General features: G+C 44.6%; 1 protein-coding gene across 3 annotated transcripts in view; it reads right to left on the bottom strand.

The window, feature by feature from the left end:
- The window catches only part of Ptprb (protein tyrosine phosphatase, receptor type, B), a 104,564-nt gene that overhangs the window by 31,476 nt on the left and 49,103 nt on the right, over nucleotides 1–23,985 (bottom strand). For all 3 annotated transcript variants that reach the window (XM_063263482.1, NM_001372134.2, XM_063263483.1), the window contains 11 exons: nucleotides 23,159–23,422; nucleotides 18,485–18,748; nucleotides 17,729–17,992; nucleotides 16,618–16,881; nucleotides 15,934–16,203; nucleotides 12,816–13,079; nucleotides 10,424–10,687; nucleotides 9,148–9,429; nucleotides 6,961–7,239; nucleotides 6,263–6,412; nucleotides 3,064–3,313 (listed from right to left, as the gene is read on the bottom strand). In XM_063263482.1, coding sequence (XP_063119552.1) covers nucleotides 3,064–3,313; nucleotides 6,263–6,412; nucleotides 6,961–7,239; nucleotides 9,148–9,429; nucleotides 10,424–10,687; nucleotides 12,816–13,079; nucleotides 15,934–16,203; nucleotides 16,618–16,881; nucleotides 17,729–17,992; nucleotides 18,485–18,748; nucleotides 23,159–23,422 — 2,815 coding nt within the window. The remainder of the gene's footprint in view (nucleotides 1–3,063; nucleotides 3,314–6,262; nucleotides 6,413–6,960; nucleotides 7,240–9,147; nucleotides 9,430–10,423; nucleotides 10,688–12,815; nucleotides 13,080–15,933; nucleotides 16,204–16,617; nucleotides 16,882–17,728; nucleotides 17,993–18,484; nucleotides 18,749–23,158; nucleotides 23,423–23,985) is intronic.

Below are 23,985 nucleotides of genomic sequence, written 5' to 3'. Positions count from 1 at the left end.
GTAGGCAAGGATAGTAGGATGGGCTGAAGACCTACAGTATGCAGGTCCTCCACCCCCTTTTTTTAGGAGCCAGAGATAATAAGAATAAGGATAATAAGAATCTAGATCTGCATCATCCCAGAAACCCCAATCCCAGGGAGGAAGTGAGCCCGTAAACGCATGGATGCAGTGTGTTCAGTGAGTGATAGTGAGTACTGCTGAGGTGCAACGAACGGAGCAAGGGTCACGGTGGTGATTGCCGTTAAGGCAGGCAGCGTTCTGACTACGTGGGGCTATTTAACATGTGGCTCTTCCTTGTGTTTCAGGAAGTTATTCCTCCTCTTACCAACTGTGCCTAGCCTAGTGTGTCCTCCATAGACCTGAACTGAGCATATGGAAAAAAAAAAATACAAGAATGTTGAGTTCTAGGAAACAAAGGTATGTGCTGTGGGTTCTGGAAAGCACACACAGATGCCATGAGATGGTGGAGCCGTAACAAGGTTAGAGAGGGTTCAGCTTGGCTCACTTTCTTCATGAACATCGGATGAACAGTTTTGTGCCAAGTACTTGGCGCCGTGTTCTGTAACCGATGAGATGACGTCTCCCCGGTTACACTGAACCCTTGAAGTCCAGGGAAGAGAGCAAGTAATTCTGTAGAGGCATAGAAGCCATGGGGACAATTCAGGATTCGAAGGACTGTAGGGCTAGGGGCTGTCAGTAAAGCCAGAGGAGATTATCACCACCCAACTCTGGCTGGCAAGTATGGTGTAGAGCTGGCTTTGCAAGCAGGGAGGGGGTAGGTCATAAAAATGGATCTCAAAGGTTCAGAGGTGCAGGAGAGCTGTGCCGCAGGGACCTTGATGGAGTGAGGGTTTAGCGGGCAAATGGAAGGACAGGAGCTAGGAGGTTTGATCTGTCACACAGGTGAGTCTTCTGGACAACTCTGTGATGATGTGCAGATGGGGAAGGCAAGGAAGAGAGCTAGGATACTGGTTATACCGTGACAGAGCTAGAAAGTAGCAGGGCTGGAGCCCGAATGAAGGGGCCTTCACCGGGCCGCGGCACCGCTGTGGGTAGGAAAAGTGTGACTTGGGAGATTGTTGGCCCTGGTCCAGACATAATCATCCACGGTTTCTTATTTGTTCTTCTTGTGAGATTCGGTACCTATGCCCCCTCTTGCAGATTCTCTCTCTGCCGCTTCAGTTACCTAGTCAATCGTGGCCCCAAAAGATTACATGAAAATTCCAGAAATAGACAATTTTAAAATCGTAATCTGTTTTATGCCATCCTGAGTGGCATGGCGATAGCTCACTCTGTTTTATCCAGAGTACGGGATATTCTTTTGTTCAGTATTTCCACAAGCTGGCGTGTAGAAGGCAGCCTACATGTGTAGGCAGGCGTGCACACTCCTGTGAGGCATGTGTGGAGGCCAGAGGCCAGTCTCAGGAGTATTTCCCTTGTGGATTTTGTCATTGTTGAGATGGGGTCTCTCTTTGGTCTGGGGTTTGCAGATTTCAGCTAGGCTGACTGCCAGTGAACCTTAAAAAAGATTTCTCCTTATTTCCATAGTTCCAGCTCTGGGGTCACACGCACCGCTCGGCCCAGCTAAAATGGAGAGAGGCTGATACTGTAGGGCTCAGTACTGTCTGTATCCCAAGCACACACTGCGGTGTTTTGGCCAAAGAGGGGGACTGTTCTCTCCTTCTCTAGCTATAGGTCATGACCCCAAAATGACCATCACAAAAACACAGATGCTTACACTACAGTTCATAACGGCGGCTAAGTTACAGTTATAAGGCAGCAGTGTAATAATTCTATGGTTGGGGGTCAGCACAACATGAGGAAGTGCACTAAAGGGCTTAGAAGAGACCCACTCCCAGTCATTTACTTCTTTCTATAGGAGAAGGGTTTCCAGGAGGATTCTGCTCAGTTTCTTTGAACCCAAATAACCAAGAAACTGAGGACTCTCTTGACCCTTACAGAGACTCAAAGAGTCCTCGTTTCTGATCTTGTTAACTTCTGGCCTTCTCTAATAACTGTTTTCCTTTGTGTGAATCCATGGGCTTTTCTGACCTTTAGATTCCTGGAGGTCATAGCAAGCTTGGGAAGAGTCCTGGTGTTTCCATGGAGTTCCTGCCCAAAGCAAGCCTTTTGTTTTAGGGAAACCATTCTGCTTGCCTTTGCTGGTGTGTGTGTGTGTGTGTGTGTGTGTGTGTGTGTGTGTGTGTGTGTGTGTGTGTATGTGTGTGTGTGTGTTAGTGGCACTCATGCACTCAAAATACGTAAGAGTCAGTAAGCTCTTGTCCCTCATCAACCAGGATGCACACTGGCTCACAGGGAACCTGGCTAGATTATCGGATTTGCCATGACGACCAACATGGAATGCCCATTCCCTGAGGGGGAGAAATGGGATGTCTGTGGTCTTATCACCCAAGACATGAGCTTCGTCTTCCTTTTTCCTCAAGATGCTATTTGGGGTGCCTCTACTTGCTTTTGGAAATACAATGGAGAAAAAGAACTCCACACATCCCTGCTGCTGGCTGCAGCTGTGCTCTCTGGGGACCAACAGCAAACAGCTGCTCCATTCATCTGCCACCCCAGAGGGAGGAACATGCCTTTGCCTTCATTCAGGGCTCCCTTCAAGAGTTCTGCCTGGACCACAGAGCACTTTTGTGTTTGCATACCTTAGGGAGTAGGTATAATTTCAGTCTCACTATAAGTGTATGATAGCGCTTCATATTGTTTGGGTCTCCCTAAACTCTGTCTATTTGAAGATTTCACGGCAGCGAGCATCGTAAATTACTTGGCAAATGCTTAAGCGGTTGCGGGATTAAAAAACAACAATCTATTAAAAGCCCCAATGAATTGGAGCTTTTGTACAACGTTGAAAGCCCTCTTTGCACATTACCTGTGAATGGAGGCAGGAGCCAGACTTTTATAAATTACCCTCTATAATATAGAGAGCTCTCGAAGCGCAGGCCATTAATCTGCAGGAGCTCGTATGTAGCAGCAGCAGCAGCACGGGAGGCCGGATACCTCATAATGCTGCACATCTCCCTAGCACCCGACAGCAATGCATCTCACCTGTAGGCGGTGTGTGGCTTCAGTGGTCCATCGCAGAATTTTTGCTGACTGGGATCACATTTGCCACCAAGACTGTCCATCTCTCCTCCAAGCTTAATGTTAAAACTTTTAGAACTGCGGTCAGGGTCGGGACTTTCTGCACATTTGCTGGCGAAATAATTGGTCTGGTAGACGCGGATGGAGGCATTGTGTCTGTACTCCAGGTAGGAAGGGAGAGGATGCTGCTGTTCTGGCCTCAACTCATCCATGCCTGCAGGAAGAAACTCACAGTTAAAGGTGTGTGTGTGTGTGTGTGTGTGTGTGTGTGTGTGTGTGTGTGTGTGTGTGTGCGCGCGCGCGCGCGCGCGCGCGCACGAGAGTGAGTGTGTCGATTGAGTGCTATGTTCCTAAGGCTACATGCTCGGCCATTCTCTTTAGTTACCTCATAACACAGATTCTGGGATCTCAAAAGACGCCATGAAGCTATGTTTTTCTAAAATGCATTTAATTTCATAATTACTCATGTGCCCAACCAGTTTCCTAGAATATCAGATCAGCCAATTACGTCAAAGAATAACATGTGCCACAGCTCCAGAGGGTGCTAAGTCTTCACCAAGAGAGTGAGGCTACTGAGTAATCCCTTTGCCTCGGGCTGGAGAGATGGCTCAGTGGTTAAGAGCACTGAATGTTCTTCTAGAGGTCCTGAGTTCAAGTCCCAGGAACCACATGGTAGCTCACAACTGTAATGAGATCTGATGCCTTCTTCTGGTGTGTCTGAAGACAGCTACAGTGTACTCATGTACATAAAATAGATAAATAAATCTTAAAAAAAATAATCCCTTTGCCTCGTCAAACTCACTGTAGCTGCAGAAACTTGAATGACCCGGGGGACAGGGAAGAGATAAGAAAAATCGTATCCCAAGGCAGAGTGGTTGTCCCCTAAGGACATGCGTATTCAGAGTCTTCTCCCTGCTCTGTTATCTTGAGTACAATTTGATCCTGGCTCAAATGTGTCTGCTCACTCTGAGCACTTCCCAGAACACCCTCCTTGTCCACCCCAGCCTGCTGTGTATTTAGGCACTGTGAATTAGTTTTGATGTTGCTTATGGGGGGAACAATAGTATAATAAGGACACTAAATAGAGATGGGATTCTGTCTCCAGTGTCCTTCAAAAAGCGGGTTTATGTCTGCATCTTAGACTTTATTCAGTGAGTATATCTTAGAAAACATTCTTTCTGATTTGTTGGCATTTTATTTATCTGTATCTGGGGGAGCAGATTTGTGAACAGAGAGGGAATTGACCGGGAGAGATTAATTCCCATAACCGAGGTCCTCCCAATGCTATATTCTGAGCCCTCATTTTAGAAAGGCTCTAGACAGAGACTTCTGGTTTTACTTCTCTCTCGTCTTTCCAAGGAGACTACTGAAACCCTAAAGCACCTTTCAAAAGATTCTCTGAGTTCCTCCTTTTATACCTCTCTTCTGTCATACTCTTTAGCTAGTAGAGCCCCATTTGGACCAGTGCAGATCAGTCCCAGATGACAGACAACCTTCTGCAGTTGGCTGGGTTTTGTTGCTAATTGACCTTCCCTGAAACGGAGCTATTGTTTTGTTGGCAATAGTTGAAAATGAAGATTGCATTTAGGATGAGTGTACACAGATGGACTGCTATCATTTGGTACCCAGGGACCATCGCCCAACTCTGTGGACGGCAATAGCAGAAACCTACCTGGCTTCGGAGCACAGTGCCAGCCGCTCTGCGGGTGTGAGACTTTTGGTTCCTGCCCTTGATGCACGTGGAAACACACTATCTCCATTGCTGCCTAATTAAAGTCTATTCACGGCTCACAAATTTATCTCCAGTGCCGGGGTGTGAGGAAACCGGGGATGCATCATTGACCCTTGAAATTATTTAATTAATTATGCATAACCAATTTGGTACAACTAAATAGGATGTAAAACCATACAGACTGTTAAATACCCACTGAAACTAAAATATCGTTTAGTCTAGACATTGTTCCAGTGTTTGCCATGTTTAAAAATTCCCCTTTACCCGAAAACGGCTGAAAATTTGTCAGAGATGCTTAGGGAAATTCATGTATATTTAGCCCCTTGAATAATTCTGAGAAATATAAGGAAGATGAAATAGACATATCCCTGTGCACACTGGCATCCCTTTTGGAGACTCAGTACCTAAGGCCTTAGCAGCAAAGACATACGTGGATACACATAACTCCAATCCACACCTCCTTCAGGTGCTTTGACAGGACGTGTCAGTTCTTCAGTCACAATCAGTTACGTACAACTACGTGTAACAGTGCAGAACACGTGCCCAATCTGTGGAAGCTGGGTGTCCCCGTGCTTTCTACAAAACTGCACAATGAAATACACTGCTAAAGATTAAGAGTTGAGTGTGGTGATTACATGTCTACAATCCCAAGGCCGGGAAGAAACTAAGGCCAGAGACTCGTGAGGTTTTGAGGTTAGCATAGGCTACAAAGTGAGGGGAAGACCAGACCAAGTTACGTAAAAAACAAATGGACAAACACAATGATAACAACAACAACACAAAAACAAAACAAGCAACAGCAAGACCAAATGAACAGAACTCAGAAAAACACCCTCCATAAAGCAGTGGTGCTTCAAATGAACATCTTTTCTCTCTTGTAAGCTTTTGGGAATTTTTGTGAATTGATGTATGGTTTGGGAGTAGGTGCCTGTCTATGTCATAGAAAGTGAGATAGATAAAAGGTGTTATGATATATTGCTACTTACTGGCAGAATTTGAGAGAGGGGTGGGGGAAGAGAAAGAGAGAAAACAAAATTGATGGGTAGCCAAGAGGATATTCATGTATTGGAAAATTGTGCTTGGGAAATAGTAAGGACTCTAAAAATAAATGATCTTTGTCTATAGGATGTATAGGATGGTCTTAAACTCATAGAAGTCCTCCTGTCTCAGCTTCATAAGCACAGGGTTTGTAAGTGTGGGCAACACTGTTCAGCTCAATCGTTACCGTATTTGTTATTTTTATCATTCTCCTGTTGATCACTCATTACGCCCAGAGTTAACAGGGTTCATTGTCAGAGGATCCTCTGAGACAGAACTGAGTATCTAACATTTCATTTTCTACACTTCAAACTTTCTCATGGAAGGAGCCCTCTCACGACCTTTAAGAAGTCAGTTCTGTGTCTTCGAGTTCATTAACTCGTCATTACTCACTGTCAGCCTCTCTCACCACCACGGCGAAGTATTTAACAGCCCCGTTGGTGTCGCTGAACCAGCTGCAGTTGACAGTGAAGTTGATGGAAGATTTGCTGATCAGCACATCCTTCTCATTCACTCGGATATGTGGAGGCGGCGGCGGAGGGCCTGGAAAAGAGGGGAAGTCGGCAAGAAGGGTCATGGGGCCCTTTCTCCTCTGAACAGGTCAGAGAGGTGGAGGTCTATAGTCACCTCGGCCTCTGTGCTCTACCGAGGTAATGTGTGATTACAGCCTCCATGAGGAAATCCTCCTCCTCGCCTGGGCAGAAGTAGGCAGAGGAAATGCTTTGCCAGTGGTGCATTAGGTGCAATGGAAGGGGCGTCTCCTCTGCAGGATTCCCTCAGGTTGTAGCATCACATGGTTTGAAAGCCCCACTGGTTATAGATTAACTAGATCAGGCAAATGGCACACTTAAACCCCAACTCCTTCAGGCACTTTAACCTTGATGGTGTTTGTTAATGCAAAACTTTATCCAGAGAAATGTCCTCATTTTCCTGGAGTATTTGATCCTCTTCTCCAAGTAATAACAAGACAGGATTGTGTGCATGTGAACTGTGTGCAAGCGAATGGGATTGGTGGAAATAACTGAGAGAGATTCGAAGCCCTCTACCCCTGTGTGACAAGGGGTCCCACGCAGACCTTGGGAAACACTTACGGTCTATCATGGTGATGGTGCTGTCTTCAACCACCTCGCTGGTCACACCGGCCGACTGCACCTTGATGGACACCAGGTACCTCCTATGAGGCACTAACATCATGATGTTGAGCAGTGATTTTTCTTTCTCCAGCTTTCTGGAAAACTCAATTTCTTGGGTGTCCATTTTTCGACATTCAATGCTGTAGCCATCGAAGTCGGAGTCAGGTGGTATCCAAGAGCAGGCAATGGCCGTCGAGTTCTGAGGGCGGCAATGCAGGTTTTGGATCTTGTCTGGTTCTGTGGGAGCAAGGGGTAAGAGACACAGGTCAGCCTTATGCAAGACATTTCCTCCAGCACCTTTGGGGTTAACTGTCTAGCTGTAAACAGACCCTTCTCACAACTTCTTGAATTACTTTCTGAGGAAAGTATTTCTAAGGATCATCATGGAAAATTTCTGGTTGCCAGACTACATGTTGAAAAAAGAAAGTGTCAGCCAGGCTGTGGTGGTGCACATCTTTAATCCCAGTGCTCAGGGGGCAGAGGCAGGTGGATTTGTGAGTTTGAGGCCAGAGTGGTCCATAGGGCAAGTTCCAGGAAAGCCAGGGTTACTGTCTTGAAAAACCAACCACCAACCAACCAACCAACCAACCAACCAACCAACCAACCAACCAATCAAACAAGTCAACCAAACAAAAAAAAACAAACAAGCAAACAAACAAACAAACAAAACAAAACAAAAAAACCCAACCAATCAACCAACCAACCAAAACCAACCAGCTTACCAACAAATAAAACAGTCCATCTAATGTTAAATGGGACCACTGAGATGTCTCAACAGGTAAAGGTATTTGCCACCGAGCCTAATGGCCAGAGTTCAATCCCTGGAATCTACATGATTATAAAAAGACAAAGGACTTCTGCAAGTTGTCCTCTGACATCCCCATACTTGTGCACACACATGAATACTCATGAGAACACACACAGAGGTAAGTAGGTAGATAAGTAAATGTAAAAGAAAGAGTTAAAAATGCAGCCGGGAATGTAGCTAGGCTAGCTTAGCATATGTGTGACCATGTGTTCGCTCTTCAACACTGTCAACCCAAAACAACGCAACAATAAAAAAGCCTTACTGAAAGTGAAAGTACTATGCCTTCAGAAAATCGACAGCATGCTTTGAAAAGCAAGCGCATGTGAGGACACCAGAACCAGCCGGACAGAAGGCAAGGTAAGCCTCCAGCCTGACTTCACCAACACTTTTGTATAAATGACTTTCCACCTCTACAACCCACCTGCGCATGAGGGAATCAAGAATCTCTCTAGCTATTGAAGAGTTATTGTAATGATGGAATGGTGGAACACTGGTTGGCAGAGTCATTACTCAACACATGTGAACTCTGCTCAAGATGAAATGACTGTAGTGACTTGTGATCCTCCTCTGCGTGCTAACTCCCATCGCCTTTCTCCAAGAAACCTAGACAGAAACTATCCTTGTATTCTCTGCTGTCTACTTGGAGTAATTTTCCACTCTGCCTGTGATGCCTCTGTGGCTATGGGGCAGCCTGACTTTGAGTGAGGTCCCACAGTGATAGCCCAGCAAATAGGCCGTTTGGACTATGCTCTCTTGACACCAAGCTCTGCCCAGTTAAAGTTCCTTCTGCTCTTCCATTGCCACAGTTCTGTGGTCTTTCCATGTTTTATTTTCTCTACATATTCTCTATTTCTTTTTTTTTTCTTTTCTTTTTTTCGGAGCTGGGGACCGAACCCAGGGCCTTGTGCTTGCTAGGCAAGTGCTCTACCACTGAGCTAAATCCCCAACCCCCATATTCTCTATTTCTTGTTCCACCTCTACCTGGTGAATTCAGCCTCTCTCTAGGTTTCAATTTACATGCTACTTCTTTCAAGAAGCCTCCTTGTTTTGGGTCATATGCCTCTAACATGAATTCAGTGACATTCACTTCCCTTCACACCCAAAATACAACTGTCAACAATACTACCTTCCACCCAAGCCCTAGGAGGACAGAGATCACTTTTTTTTTTTTTTGCTGAGTATTGTTAGCTGAATGAATGAAAAGAACCAAGGGAAATGTGTACCTGAATCCAAGTCCAGCCACCTTAAGTTAAATCACAGATTCAACCCAACCCCCGTTGGTATACTATGGTCCTCTTATCCTGTCTGAAACCCAAGATAAGAGAAACAAGCCGTACTTGTCCTCACAGACCCAGAAATTGGTTTGCTGTAGGTTTTCCAGGAATCCCCGCTCACGGTCTTGACACTGAACTGATAGGACCTCCCTGGGCGAAGCCCATTCACAATTCGTCCTTCTGATTTTTTGCTGCTGTAGGGGTTGAAGACAGTAAGCGCATCTCCAGGGAGCCACTGCAGCTCAAAGTCATTGTAGTCTGTCCAGTCCGGGGGTCCCTTCCAGGTGATGGCCAAGGAGGTGTTGGCAACGTCGGCGAATGACAAAAGACTGGGAGGACTTGGGGCTATACGTAAAATGGAAAAAAAAAATCACACAATCAGATTTGTGACATAACATAGAGTCAGAACACAGAGTGACATCAGAGCCACTTTAATGTATGGAGAGGTAACATGATAAAGTAGATGTGGATACTTTGTTTCATAGTAACTACCATGAATAAGGCACTCTAACATCTCATAGTTTTTTGTTTTTTGTTTTTTTAAACCAGGGTGCTACTGGGCATGAATATGCCCTGAATGGGTTATGTGTATAGCGAAATATTCCACCATATTTGGAAGCAGTAGGGCTGTGGTTCAGAGACAATTCTGTCCAGTTCTAGATAATCTTGTAGACTGGTGCCAAGGTGTGATACAGATATATCTGTGTGCACCCAAGGTGTAACAGCGTTCGGGAGAGACTAGTCAGAGAAGGACTCAGGGAAGGAGTGTGTCGTTATCCTCACTTTTTCCGATACGAGAACGGAGGCTGAGATTCACCATGGTGCGCCTTGCTTCATGTAGGCGAGTGACAGCACACAAATTAAAAACCTAGTGTTTCTAACACAAAGCAGATCTTGGTTTATCTTATCATTGTATGTGTGCATTATATGCGGGCATATGCACCGTGTGTGTGTGTGTGTGTGTGTGTGTGTGTGTGTGTGTGTGAATGTAGAGAGATAAAGAGGCAGAAAGAAAGGGAGAAGAAGGGAGGGAGGGAGGGAAGAAGGGAGAGAGAGAGTGCATGTGTGAAGGTCAGAGGACAACCTTGGGTGTTGGTCTTTGCATTCTTCCTTGATTGAGTCAAAGCCTCTTTGTTGTTCGCCCCTGTGTGTGCCAGTCTGGCTGGCTCCCAAGCTTCCCAAGTCCCCAACTCCCATCATGCCTTAGGAGCCTACTAGCATTACATGCTTCCATGATCTACTTTATTTGGGTCCTGGGGACTTAAACTTCTCTCCTTATGCTTGAGCATCAAGTGCTTTACCCCCAAACCATATTATCATTATCAACTGGCCTTCTTACCTGTTCTGCCCTCCCCTGTGACTTTATTGCTGAGGTCCCCACTGTGAGTCACCACATACAGGGTGTATTTCCTTCCAGGAATGAGACCTTGGAAACGCCACTCTGTCACATCCTTCTCTCTCCAGTTCTCCTTCTTTGTGCCGTTAGGATTGTAGAGAATCAGCTCATAGAAGTCAAAGTCCCCGGAGGCCGGGCTCCAGCTGAACCAAAGGCTGTCTGTCATGTTTCGATTGGATCCTTTGAGATGGTTCACGGCGGCTGGGACTGGAGGGGAGAGACACTCACACTGAGAACAAGACAGGAACACACCCGTGTGACCCACTGTGGTGAGAATCTGAGCTGTTCTGGGCGCACAGTTTGGTTGCATGCATGTGGTCTCAGTTCTTGTTGATGGTTTGGACTGCTGGTGTTGGGCTCATGGGGGCAGTAATGGGTACTAGAATGAGGCAGCAGGTGGCAGTTCTCCATGATGGAATACTCAGCAACTGTTAATGCCGGCCAGCAGTGTGCCAGGTAGCTACTACAACACTCAGAAAAGGGTTTCAGCTTCTCCTAGCCTGACTGACCTCTCTGACAGCCACAGCCCCGTAGCCACCCTAAGTCTTCTCCTGCCCTCTTTACCTTTAGGGCCTCAGTTATACCATTTTCTTTCTTATCAAAGTCTGTATGGACACAACTTCAATTTAGGAAAAGATGCATTCAGAGTCCTTTCTACTATGATATAAATCAATCACAACACTACCTGTTCCATAGCTATTTATTTAAGCTGGTATTCTTTGGATAATGAGGATTTGTTGGGAACTCCCCATCCTCCTGCCCCCTAATGTGGAATCTTTCTATGTAGCTCAAATCCCTAAACTCATCCTGCTCTCTCTGCAGCCTTCTGAGTGTTGGGGTTGAAGGCATGCACCAGTATGCATACACATATCTTTCATTTTCTGTTTATTAATGTTTAATGTTTTCCTAACCAAGTGTGGTGATAACAGTCGTAAGATCTTGGCAATGCTATTTATGGTCAGAGCTTGTCATGGCTTTTTCTGTTCTTTTGGTGGGCAAGTAGACACTTTCCATCGAATGTCCTTAGTGTAATTTCTTTTTTTTTTTTTTTTCTTTTCTTTTTTTCGGAGCTGGGGACCGAACCCAGGGCCTTGCACTTGCTAGGCAAACACTCTACCACTGAGCTAAATCCCCAACCCCTTAGTGTAATTTCTTAACACTCCTCTCCCCTTCTGGCTTCAGCTGAAATGTCCTCTGTCTAAAGGACTATCCTCTTCTGCTAAGTCATGATCTGGACATGCTCACTTTGTGGAATTTAAGTTGTGTCAGTGTCATCTCCCTTTAACATCTTCTCGCCCAACTCTGGTGGTTTGAATATGCTTAGTCCACAGGCAGTGGTACTGTTAAGAGGTGTGGCCTTGTTGGAGGAAGTGTGTGTCACTGTGGGGGTGGGCTTTGAAGCCCCTCCCAGTGCAGAAGAATCAACCTTCCCCCAGCTGACTTCTGATCAAGATGCCAGAACTCCCAGCTCCTTCTCCAGCATCATGGCTGCCTGGAGGCTGCCATACTTCCTGCCATGATTATAATGGACTGAACCTCTGAACCTGTATGCCAGCCCCAATTAAATGTCAGAAACTTATTAATGTTGTCTTAGTCATGGTGTCTGTTCTCACCAACGGATTTATAAGACTTGCATTGGTCATGGTGTCTTTCCTCAGCAATGGAAACCCTATGACATCCACCCTCTCCCCTCCTCTGTCATGGGTCTTTCTAAAGTCAGGAGCTTTCTTGGTCATTTCCATTTTCCAGGAGTCATGTGCCTGGCACCTTGATGCACTGAAAAGCAATTGTCAAATGACGAAGTTGGAAAAATTCAACTTATTTGCAGCCTGGAGAGATTTTTATATCCCATTTTCCTGGAACTCTTATTCATTTTAGCTAGAGCTGTTTCCAACACACAGCGTCAGTGTGAGCATGCAAACATGCACTTGTGTGTGTGTGTGTGTGTGTGTGTGTGTGTGTGTGCGTGTGTGTGATTTGTAGATTTGTAGTTGACCTTCTGTGGACCTGCCCTGACCTCAGTCTATTCCCTGTAGAAGTTGCTGGGCACACTTTTACTAGAGCCATGATGGTCCACTACCCTATTTTGAATAATTTGCTGGCAAGTAGAGGGATTGGGTTAAGTTTTCATGAACCCCACCAGATAACTAAATAGAGCCAAAGGAACAGAAGCTACTAGAAAAAAGTAGATGCAACTCATACCTAGTCTAGGTTAAGGTCAAAGTTTCAAGGTCACACTCTGGACAGAATTGGGAAGGACGAGCAGTCAAGGCTGAGTTGGTGGATGCTGTGACACCTCCCTTGCAATCCATTACTGTTTGGGCCTGGGCCTTACCTGTTCTGCCGAATATAAAGGACTCGTTGGACAGCTCTCCACTGTGAGTAACAATCACCATCTTGTACATTCGGCCTTGTAGCAAGTTCTGGAAAGAGAAGCTCTGAACTAGCGGGTCCACTTGAGCTCGTTCCTGAAGAGTTTTGTCTGGGTTGTATAAGAAGATGTTGTACCAGCTGAGTTCACCCTCCGAGGCAGTCCAGCTGAAGGACAGGTGTCTACTGGAGTTCTCTGTGATCCTCAGATTGGTGACAGCTGCTGGGACTTGAAAGAGTCAAGGAGTAAGAGAATGGGTCAGCATTTTGCCGTGTCCCTGACACATCCCAGGATCAACACCTCGGTGAACACATTCAACCCCAAACACATCATCCCCGCCTTTAAAGATACGTTGGCTTCCAATAGATGCAAACAGTAGCCTCCTGGTATGGATTTCCCTGTAAGACCTCGGTGACAGCCCTTGCCAGCTGATGTTTTTGGCTCCTATATTTTCAGGTCTGCCTGTGGCCCAGACAGATATTTATTTATGTGCTTTTGTGGAGACTAAGAGCAGTGGCTCTCAGCTTGTGGGTTGTGACCCCCGCAGGGGTCACAGATCAGATATCCTAAATATGAAATGTTTACATTACCAGTCACCACAGTAGCAAAATTACAGTTATGAAATAGCAACAAAAACAATTTTATGGTCAGGGACATCACAACATGAGGAATTGTATTAAAGGGCCAAAGTATTAGGAAGGTTGGGAACTCCTGCCTTAGAATGGCCAAATTCTGGTCTCTGTGTTCTATCTGCAGAACAAGGAGCACGTGATTGAGAACAGAGAGCCACGCTCACAAATTTCACGGCTAGCAGCAGAACTATGTTCCAATGAAGTGGAGTTTCATTAAATTTAAGGTCTGTGACTCTGAAGATATGTATAGTGGCTAAGAAGTCCTTCATCCCTGGTAGCTGTGGGGTCAAGTACAAGCCCATACATTGTGTTCAGGATGAGTGTTATGCCCATTACTTGTGAGGGTTTCTGCTGTGAGGTCCTTTTGTCATTGAACACCCATCAATAAATCTTACTCCCTGCCTGCAACAACCCACAGAAACGCAGATCCTCTAAAGTAAAGAAAAGTAAAGTAAAGTAAAGATGTTTGTAAATTACTGATGCTGAAATGTGTAGTTTAAAAATGGCCCACAAAAGAACAAGAAAGGACTATGGGAAATTATCATCATAAATACTTTTTAGATAATAGATCCAAGACAGATGTATGATTAGATAGTTCTTCAGGGGAGGTTGGAGTGGTTGGCTTTCGTGTGAGGGTTACTGTGTGCTTGTTTTTACTCCCAGATGGGACATTTTTTTTTTTTTACATAATTCTAGGTAGTCAAGATCTAAGACATGGCTTGATGTGTGCAAACAAGTATTTTTTTTTCTGATGCCAATTAAATTAGAGATCAAAAGGCCACCTCTGAGTGCTAACTGCCACCTCACGTATGATTATTAAACTGCAGAGGGAGGAAGAGCAGATGGACAGACAGGGAAAAGCTAATGGCAGTAGAAACTGGATTGAAGGGTGTGAGAAAGAAAAACAACAGGGAAAACCCAAATCATTCTAAAGACGGCACGGAGTGTGGTTTTGCGTTGCTGTTTAGACCAGCATTTTTTCCCGATGGCTATTAAAGCCAAGCATCTTTTTCTACCATAAGGTTATTGGCCATATGAATTCAACGAGAACTCTTTGCTGTGCATGGTGGTGCATGCTTGAAATCTCGGCTCTCAGGAGACTGTGGTAAGAGGATTACTACCCATGGTTTGAAGCTATTCTGGTCTACATTATGGGCTCCTGGTTAGCAAGAGCTTTAGGAAGATGGAGAACCACTGCTCTAGATCTCAGTGGAAAGCTCTCTGCTTTCCTCTCATTCAGTATGATGTTGGTCACATGTTCCTTATATGTGGCTTGCATTATGCTTCTTCTAGATCCAATTTACTCACTTTTTTAAAAACTCATGAAGATGTTTGAATGGTCCTGGATGCTTGTTTTATGTTCTGGAGACACTACACACAGATTTACATATATTGAACTATCCTAGTATCCAAGGGGTAAATCTTCTTGTGTGCATACTGTTCAGTTAGAATTGCTAGTGTTCTGGTAAGAAGTTCCACATATTTACTCATTAGGGATTTTAGTCCATAATCCACTCTTCTTCTTTTTTTTTTTTTTTTCTGGAGCTGGGGACCGAACCCAGGGCCTTGCGCTTGCCAGGCAAGCTCTCTACCACTGAGCTAAATCTCCAACCCCCATAATCCACTCTTCTTATTATATCCTTATCTGGCTGTGATATCAGAGTAGTGCTGCCCTTGTAAAATGATCTTGGGTGAATTCTCTCTGCTTCAGACTTTTGGAATAGTTTGAGAAGAACTGATTTTAGTTCTTCCTGGATGGTTTTAGGGGGGGGGGTCACAGATGACTGGTCATTGATGAGGAAACAACAGAAAACTATAAAGGCAGAAAACTTCAGCACTGGCTCCCCATTAGGTTGAGGTAGCCCTTGTATGGCCGAGGGGCAAGGCAAGTGGTAACTGCTGTGTTGGGGCTCACTTGAAGTCCTGGCACAAGAGTCCTCAAAAGTTGGAGAGAGCAGAAGATCAGAGAAACAAATATAGAGGTTGAGATGGCATCATTACTGGACCACTTCTATGAGTCAAGGGATGTGAGAAAGACAAGGGATGGATTTCTCCCTGAGGAACCTAGAAAATATGTTTACCTATGTTATAAAACACATTAAATGTGTTGTCAGGTGGCAACTTGGCATCTTATTTTAGCTCCAGTTTCTAACTTTGAGGATTATATGCTAACACATTTGCACCGTTTCAAATGGTCAAGTCTGTAGCAAAGTCAGCTTCAGCCGTAGTCAACTATTTGTGCCGATTTTGATGACAAATCAGAATGGAGTACTGTGGGCTAAAGCCTCTGTGGGCTGCCTGACCCACGTGGCAGTGTGAAGTCAGGGTGAATGTGACTACTGTGTCAAGAGCTATGCATCTTCTCCTAGCATGGCCTCTCTCTCACTCTATTGCGTCTACAGCATGGAGGGCGAAGGACACAGCTGGTCTGAGGAAGTTGTTTTACTTACCTGTTCGGCCTTCAGTCTCCACTTCCTTACTAAAGAGGCCTCCGCTGACTGTTAGGATCTGCATCTTGTATTTCTTGCCTGGCGTTAGATCTTCAAACTTGTGCTGTTTTACGGTCGCTGGCTCTGATGTGTTGCTCAGAAGAACTCCATTCTCACTTAGAAGCAGGATATCATATCTCTCTGCCATACCAAGGGCTTTCTGCCAGCTCACTGTTAAGGAGTTACTGCTGTACGCATTGTCTGCAACGACCCCATGGACAGACGCTGGAACTTCAAAGAAAAGGAGAAGTAAGAAAACTCAGGCTCGGCCACTTAGGACAAAGCACCCAACTGAGGAAAAAAAAATCTCTAAAAATCATAGTGCACAACTACACTTTCCTCCCCTAAAGATAATTTTGAAGGAAATGAAATTTTGAAATGTGCATAGTTAGGAAGACTTCTGTCTATAAATACAATTTGAAATGCCCTCTTAGCAAGTATACATTTTTCCCAATTGCAATTATTTAAAAAAAAAATCTCTACTAAGACAAACACACAAAGCAAAGATGAGAAACGCTCTTGAAACTCATGAAACGCACATACCTAGGTAGTTTAAAATTAGGTTCTCACCAGTTAGCTAAGCCCCACTCGCGGTCCCACTGCAGAGAACTGTGGAACACTCTGGGTGTTCATCAGTGTGCTCACCTGTCTGCCCAAGCACATCTATCTGGTTTCTCAGGGATCCACTGACAGAAACGATGGCAATCCTGTAGGTGGCGCCGGCCTCTAGCCTGTGGAAAGTGTGTTCCGAGCCGTGCTTGGGGAGAGTGTGAGACTCAACCTTCTCATCCTGCCTGAACGCAGACACCACGTACGAGTCAACATCTCCACCACCAGGGCTCCAGGTTACCGTCAGCCTATCTGTGGCTCCGTTGGCCGAAATGTGAATATTTTTGACCGTGCTGGGAACTGAAAGAGAAAAGAAACTTAAAACCATCACTTAAGAAATGAACCGTGGGGATACTCAAGGTTCCCGAGGTCGGCGGTGGGTGTGGCTTGGTGCTGGAGTACTTGCCAATCATGTAAGAAAGACCTTGGGTTCCATCCGTAGTGACTCCTAGGCCATGCTTTTTAACGTGGTATCACTTACTGAAAGATTGCACGTGAGAAAAGATTGCCTGTTTTCCCCTAACTCTTCCACCCAAGCAGACGTTAAGGGGAGAAAGTTCAGGGCGAACAAAGAGAAATGAAACCAGTAGCTATTTACTGAGAGCTGGTTAGACCGCTTCTATCCAGGCCCTGGTTTTCTTACTTCTTGCTATGTGATAACAGGGAAACTATTTAACCTCCATATATTTCTCCATAAGAAAAAAAGGATGCCGGTGGTGATAATAAAAATAAGTCGTAGGATTGGGTAGACTGGGCAGAGATGCTCTGCTGTAGGGATGTCCCCAAGAAGCTGTCAACCTGCATAATTAAATAATTGCACAACTCCTTAAAGAATCCCAAAGGACGGACTACCCATGAGGAGAGGTATGTATCAAATATTTAACATAGTCCCTGTGCCCCAGAAGCCCCAGCTAGGCGTGTCCACTCACTGTTATTCCTTGAAAGGTCCCTTGCCACCTCGGTGTACTTTTATTAACGTACTTTTACTGATAGTTCTTGGCAATGCCATTATCACGACCAGGATAAACTTTCTGCTTCTTGCCGTCTCTCATTTGTCCAAGTCTTAATCTAAACACTTGCACTATCAAACATCTTAAGCGCAACACTGCGTCTGTCCACCCGGGCTCAAGAAAGTACTTCCATTTACCCGTGAGGCCTTCAATGAAGGCTGGCTGCTGGACGTCGCCGCTGATGGTCAGGACGAGGATTTTGTAATGGCGCCCCGGTGTGAGTGCACTGAACTGATACTCAGTTGCTGTGTTCACCAGGTAAATAGGAGGGAAGACTTTCATGTCATTGAAGAGCAGCTGGACCTCGTACTGGTCCACATCCCCATTGGCTCTTGACCAAGTCACGTGGAGATCCTCCGTACTCCTGTTGAGAAGTGTGAGGTTCTTCACAGGCTCCGGGACTGGAGAGAGGAAGGAGAAGGTATTTCAGGACCGGGCCTGATCGAGTTTACCTACACAATCTATAAATCACACTCAAGGAACTGCCAAACACATCCCTCCCCCTGCAAAACCTCAAGTTACTTCATGCATAATTAAGCAAGAAAAATCGAAAGCAACTACTTAAATTGTGATTGTTTTTCCCTGGCATAAATCTTACATGTTACATGTTTCGGAGAATATAATTATAAAATGAGTTACGATCTCAGTCAGAAGATAAAACAAGATGTCTAGAACTTTGTTGCATCGATGCAAGAAGACAGAGAAGAAAAATGAAGTGCTTGTTTTCCTCCCTCCCTCACTGTACTTGCTTTTAGCTACCAATAAACGTCCTGTAATTGTCTGTCATGAACGAGGCAAGCCGCAGGTGAGAGTTACTGGGACTATAAGTGGCTAATCAGGAAACAGAGAAAACCCAGGGTTTACGTGAAGATGCTCCACCCACCCCCACTTACTTGTTCTCCCCGTCCCTTGTTCACTGGCTTCGTATTGTCCACTCTTTGTAGTGACGGTGATGCTGTACAGGCGTCCGGGGACGAGCCGAGCAAACACACACTCATTTTCTGACTTGGGGATGCTTTTGGTTTGAATGAAGCTGTCTCTGTTTTTGATGGTGACCTCATAGTGGTCAAAGTCTCCAGTGGCATGGACCCAGGACACCTTTAAGTAGTCACTTCTGGCAGAGTTGCTAACACTGATTCCCTGGACTTTGTCAGGCACTGAAAAGAGAGCAAGTAAAGCTTCCGTGACTCGGGGAGAGCAGTTGTTCACAGATGCCTGAGACGATAAAATGAAGACACTACTTTTTATCATATGCCTTTAAAAGATAAACCTCAGACCTCCACACCAGGAGGAGAAAGATGGTTATGTTACTTAAAATGATCTTTCGAGAAAAAACCCCAACAAACCCGTATTCTAATCTAACAAACGACAAACAGATGTATCTTATATGACGGAACATTAACCATAATGACTAGCACCTAATAGGAAAGACGGTGCTGATATTAATGACCACAGCACACTTTGCTTACTCAAGTTATCAAGAAAAGTACAATAAAAGGAAAAAGGTAAACATGTATACAAATGTATGAGTACAGATATAAACATGTATGAGCACATATGTAAACATGAATGAGTGCATATATAAACATGCATGAGTAAACATATAAATATGTATGTGTGAATATATAAACATGTATGAATATGTACATAAAAATGTATGCGTACATATGTAAACATGTATGAGTGCATATATAAACATGTATGAGTAAATATATAAATATGTATGTGTAAATATATAAACATGTATGAGTATGTACATAAAAATGTATGCGTACATATGTAAACATGTATGAGTGCATATATAAACATGTATGAGTGCATATAAACATGTATGAGTTACTAGTCATGAAAGAATCTTAAATTCAGACCCCAATGCAATGATATTTTGCATTTCTTTGGCAAAACATAAAACAGACACAGGCAGCTATGAGAAAGTGTCTATCATGTCCTTCTACAGAGGTCAGGTAATGAACTGTTGTGCATACACAATGAGATATTACAGACACACTTCTCACTATTAATTTCTTATTAACTCAAAACACAAACATTTGGGGATCTTGCTTTTAGTATCAAAATATGAACTGCGAGTGGATCTAAGCAACATAGTGATAACTGTGAAAATTCAAGCCCCTGAAAGATTACCTACTTCTTACAAGCATAAAATGACTTCTTGTGTTAAAACAACTGAAAAATTAAAACCCTATTATGGCCGGACTGCACATAAGTCAGGCAATGCAAGGAAGAGAAGAGTCTGATGAGTAGAGAAGTTGGCTATCGTGGGATGGATTAGTCAGCCAGGCACCATGTGACTGGATACGGATCATTGTCAAAGTCCTAGTTAGCTTTTATTTTAGGCAGTTTCTCATGCCATTTTAAATTTGTAAAAATTACTAGCTAGATGCCTAGAAAAATCAAAGTGTCAATTGATGCATGCTTTTTTGAAGCAAAAATTATGACTAACGCTATTTTGTAAACCTGAGGCTCCTTCTAGTAGATATATAAACGAATGACTCCCTGGGCTGACGTTTTTTCCTTCCCCAGGAGCAAGAAAATGGATTTGACCAGGAACACTGCAAAATGAAGCAGTTCTGATATTAAGGATGGTCTAGTTTTCAATTTAAGGCTGAATTTTGATTCAATAATAAATTACAAGTTTTCTCTCTCTTGTGTGTGTGGAGTGTATATACATATTAACGGCATATGGAGTGTGTATGTGTGGTGTGTAAGTGTATATATATGTGAGTGTGTGTATGTGGCATGTGTATGAGTGTGAGTGTGTGTGTATGTGTATGTGCATGTGTGTGCACACACACACATGTAAACAGTCTGAGACTGACATCTTCCTTGATTGGTCTTCCCCTTAGTTTCTGGGAGAGGTTCAGTTTTCTAACCAAACCTAGATCTCGTTGGTGCTGATGGGCTGTCTGGCCAATGATCTCTTAGCTGCTTGTCTCTGTCTTTCCCAGCCCAGACCCAATGTGCTACTGGTACAGATGTGAGTCATCATGCCAGGCTTCTATCTGGGTGCTGGGGATCCACACTTAGGCCCCCATGCTTGTGTGTCGGCCATTGTATTGACTGAGCTCTCTCCCTGGTTACAGAGTCTGTTTCTAGCTGACGAGGACCAGCCATGGATACCCACAGGAAGACGCATTGCAGGGAGCTCCATACTTGATCCAGAGCACTAAGCTCCGGCTCCAATTAGCTGTCTTTTTTAGCTCCTTTGAACACCTCTAGGCCTGTAGGAGTTTGGTTTACGTCACAGGATGTCTGCTCTGGCATATGCCAAGCCCGTGTCCTTTTCTTCTACTTTCTCCCAAATCAAAACAGCCATTTTGGCACCTAGACTTTATTTTCCCAGGAGGCTTTTACACAGGCTGTAATATTAATATCTCTTGTTGGATTACATTCACGGACCAGGTTTACATTAGAATGTGGTACATCACAGGTCTGGAACCAGGTCTTTACCTGAAACCAATTACAGCTCTGTTAGCATTTAGCCACCGCAGAGATGGGAAATCCTAAAATGGCACCGTGCGTGCAGACCACGAATGGTCAGTGATCTAAGCAATTTACTGAAGGCAGAGCAATTACTGCAGGAAGAAGTAGCCAGGCGTGAGGCTAAATCAATAAGGGGCTCTCCAGGTGGAGCTGGAAGTCATTTGTGAGAACCGCTTTAATGCACGGCAGGCGGACGTGACACAGGATTAGAAACGTTGGTCTGCTCACCCAAATGGAGGAGAGCGTTAGCAAAGTTAAGGAACCTTGAGACACTCGGCCCAAATCAGCAGGACAACAGCTCAGTCAGGGGTCCTCGGTTAGAGCCTTTGGCCTCTGTCAGTCAAGTACCAAATCCGAGTTCACGCTGGGGAAAGAGTCATGATGCTGCTTTGAGCAGAAAATAGCTTTTCTCGCATTTGGGGAAATCTTAGCAAAAGGCCCTGCCATATTAGAGTCATGTGGACAGGAAATGCTAATGAGGTGGTGGGTGGGAAGTTGTAGCTTAGCAGTTAGGAGACATAGCCTTAAGTTCTAGTCAGTTTTAAACCCAGAGTTGATCAGCATGGTGCTCTGACATGCGATCACTCTGGAAGTGAGAATCGGCATTTCTGATCTAAGTCATGACTGTAATTGTCAGTGTAATTAAACCTTAGGTTAATTGACAGATAGATATCTCTGTTCCCGATCAGTGCATGTAAGTGTGGTGTGACACAATGCCTGGACTCTGGCACAGTTCGGACGTGCGACCTTGGGAAAGCCACACTTTGTTTCTGGGATTTTCATCAGCCTCCAAATCAGAAGATGGAAAGCCCATTTCAATGCCACTATTCTGGAGCATCATAAGCAGGTTTCTTAATTGGGAAGAGAGGGCACAGGTCCGGGTGTGAGACCCGACAGAAAGCCGTGTAGTTTCTCCTCAAAGATTCAGGGGCTGCAGTGCAGGCTAAGCGGTTTAGAATGCTTCCTGCTCTTACCGACGACCTGAGTTCCGTTCCTAGCACCCACAGCGGCTGGCTCACCACCATCCATAACTCCAGCTCCAGGGCATGGGATACCCTCTTCTAGACTCCACAAGCCCCTGCGCTCACATGCAAACATCCACAGGAAGACACATATAATTGAAAAATACTAAAGATAAACATAAGAAGAAACTGCCAACCCTTTTTTACTCCTCACAGCTTCAGGGGTTTACTGTGTTTCTAGAGTCTGGATGATTTCTTCTACCAGGAGCTACCAAGTACCTGCTCAGCCCCGGCATCTAAGCTCACTACCGGGGTGACATCATTGTCCTATATGAAAAAGGACAGTTTTATATGCAAGAATGACCCTAGAGCCTAGTGGGAAAGATTTGACAGAGAACTGACATCAGCGTTAAGCAGAAAGTTCAGATGTGAACCCCAGAAAGAAGGCACGAACGTATGGGCAAATGGTGGTTCTCTATATCTAGTTCTTTCTAGTCCACCAAAGACCCGGCAGTCATCGGCTAAGAGCTTTGCTCCCTAGTCTAGGAACTATAAAGGGTCACATTTTTACCTTGTGTTCAAAGAACACACCGTCGTCTTGACCATCACATATTTTGGGAAGTATGGAATGGAACAGAGCTAAGTTTAAGACCAAGATCTAAAACTTCCTGGCTGCTCGACAGGGACAAAAATTGGGCACGTGACTCAACCATCTTCAGACTTGGTTTCCTAATCTGTAAAATGGGAACAATCACGCCTATCATAAGGAATGTGCAAGGATTAATTAGCTAATATGTGTGAGCCCATATTCCAGTAGCCAGAAAGCACTCTCTAAACAGAAATATTATATGTATATGTATATATGTATATATATGTATATATGTATATATATATATGTATATATATATATTCCCAACTATGAAAGTTATGGAAATCTTCCTGTAAATGTAACATCTACTCAGGTATAGAGTCTCTTCAGTCAAAATAGAAAGTCCCCAGGCCTGTTCTGTCACTTTAACGGTCTTTTATCCAGGATCATTGCAAGCCTTTGACGTCCAGGGCCACCCTGGGCTCTGAGGAACCCTGTACCCTCATAATCCTTACCCGTCCGTTCTTCACTGAAGGAGTGACTTTCATAATTGCCGCTCTTGGTGGTTATGGTCACATTGTAGAGGCGGCCTGGGGTGAGGGAGCTGAAAGAACACTCGCTGACAAATTTGGCAGTGATGAGGGACTGAACCACCTTGCTGTCGTGGGACAGGGTCACCACGTAGTGATGCACTTCTCCAGGTGCTGGCAGCCAGGAGACGCTGAGGTAATCATTCCGGCCAGAATTGTTGACTGTCACCCCACTCACGCTGGACGGGACTGTGGGTTCAAATCAGGGGGAAGAAAGTCGTCGAAGAAAACACAAGTAAAAGTTGGAGTTAACTGTTGTACCCAATAAATACCCGGCTCTGGGAGAGCTGAGTTGATTAGATTGGAAGTTAAGGGGGGTACCAAGATCCCAACTGACTTTGGGAAGATAAACTCTCTTTCATCAGAAGGCTAATGAAGGAAAACACAAGGAGGCCTTTTAGGTGCCTCATAACCTACACACGTCACCATTGAGACTTTATGGGGATTCTGGGTGAGGGGTGTTTTCAGAGGTATTTTATGTGAGGGTAAAGGAAAGAAATTCCGTGGACTTTTCTGAAGCACTTAGATTCTGTGATACTTTTGACTTTCTTGTGATCAAGTTTTTGATTTCTGGCGAGTTTAATAGAAAGCACAGAGGGAGGCCCTGCTGTCTCTTTGTAAAGCGTTTTCTGCCCTCTAGTGGCCACAGGCTAAACGTGCATGCTGGAAACCTATCCCGGGAGACTGGGCTGAGAAAGCTGTGACTGACTGGGCAAACCCTCTCTTGGATGTTAGAATTATCATTTGTTTAT

Source organism: Rattus norvegicus, chromosome 7 (genome assembly GCF_036323735.1).
Source record: "Rattus norvegicus strain BN/NHsdMcwi chromosome 7, GRCr8, whole genome shotgun sequence".
Classification (NCBI taxonomy): domain Eukaryota; kingdom Metazoa; phylum Chordata; class Mammalia; order Rodentia; family Muridae; genus Rattus; species Rattus norvegicus.
Note: the sequence above shows the minus strand (reverse complement) of the source record. Positions and strands in the feature narration are given on the sequence as shown.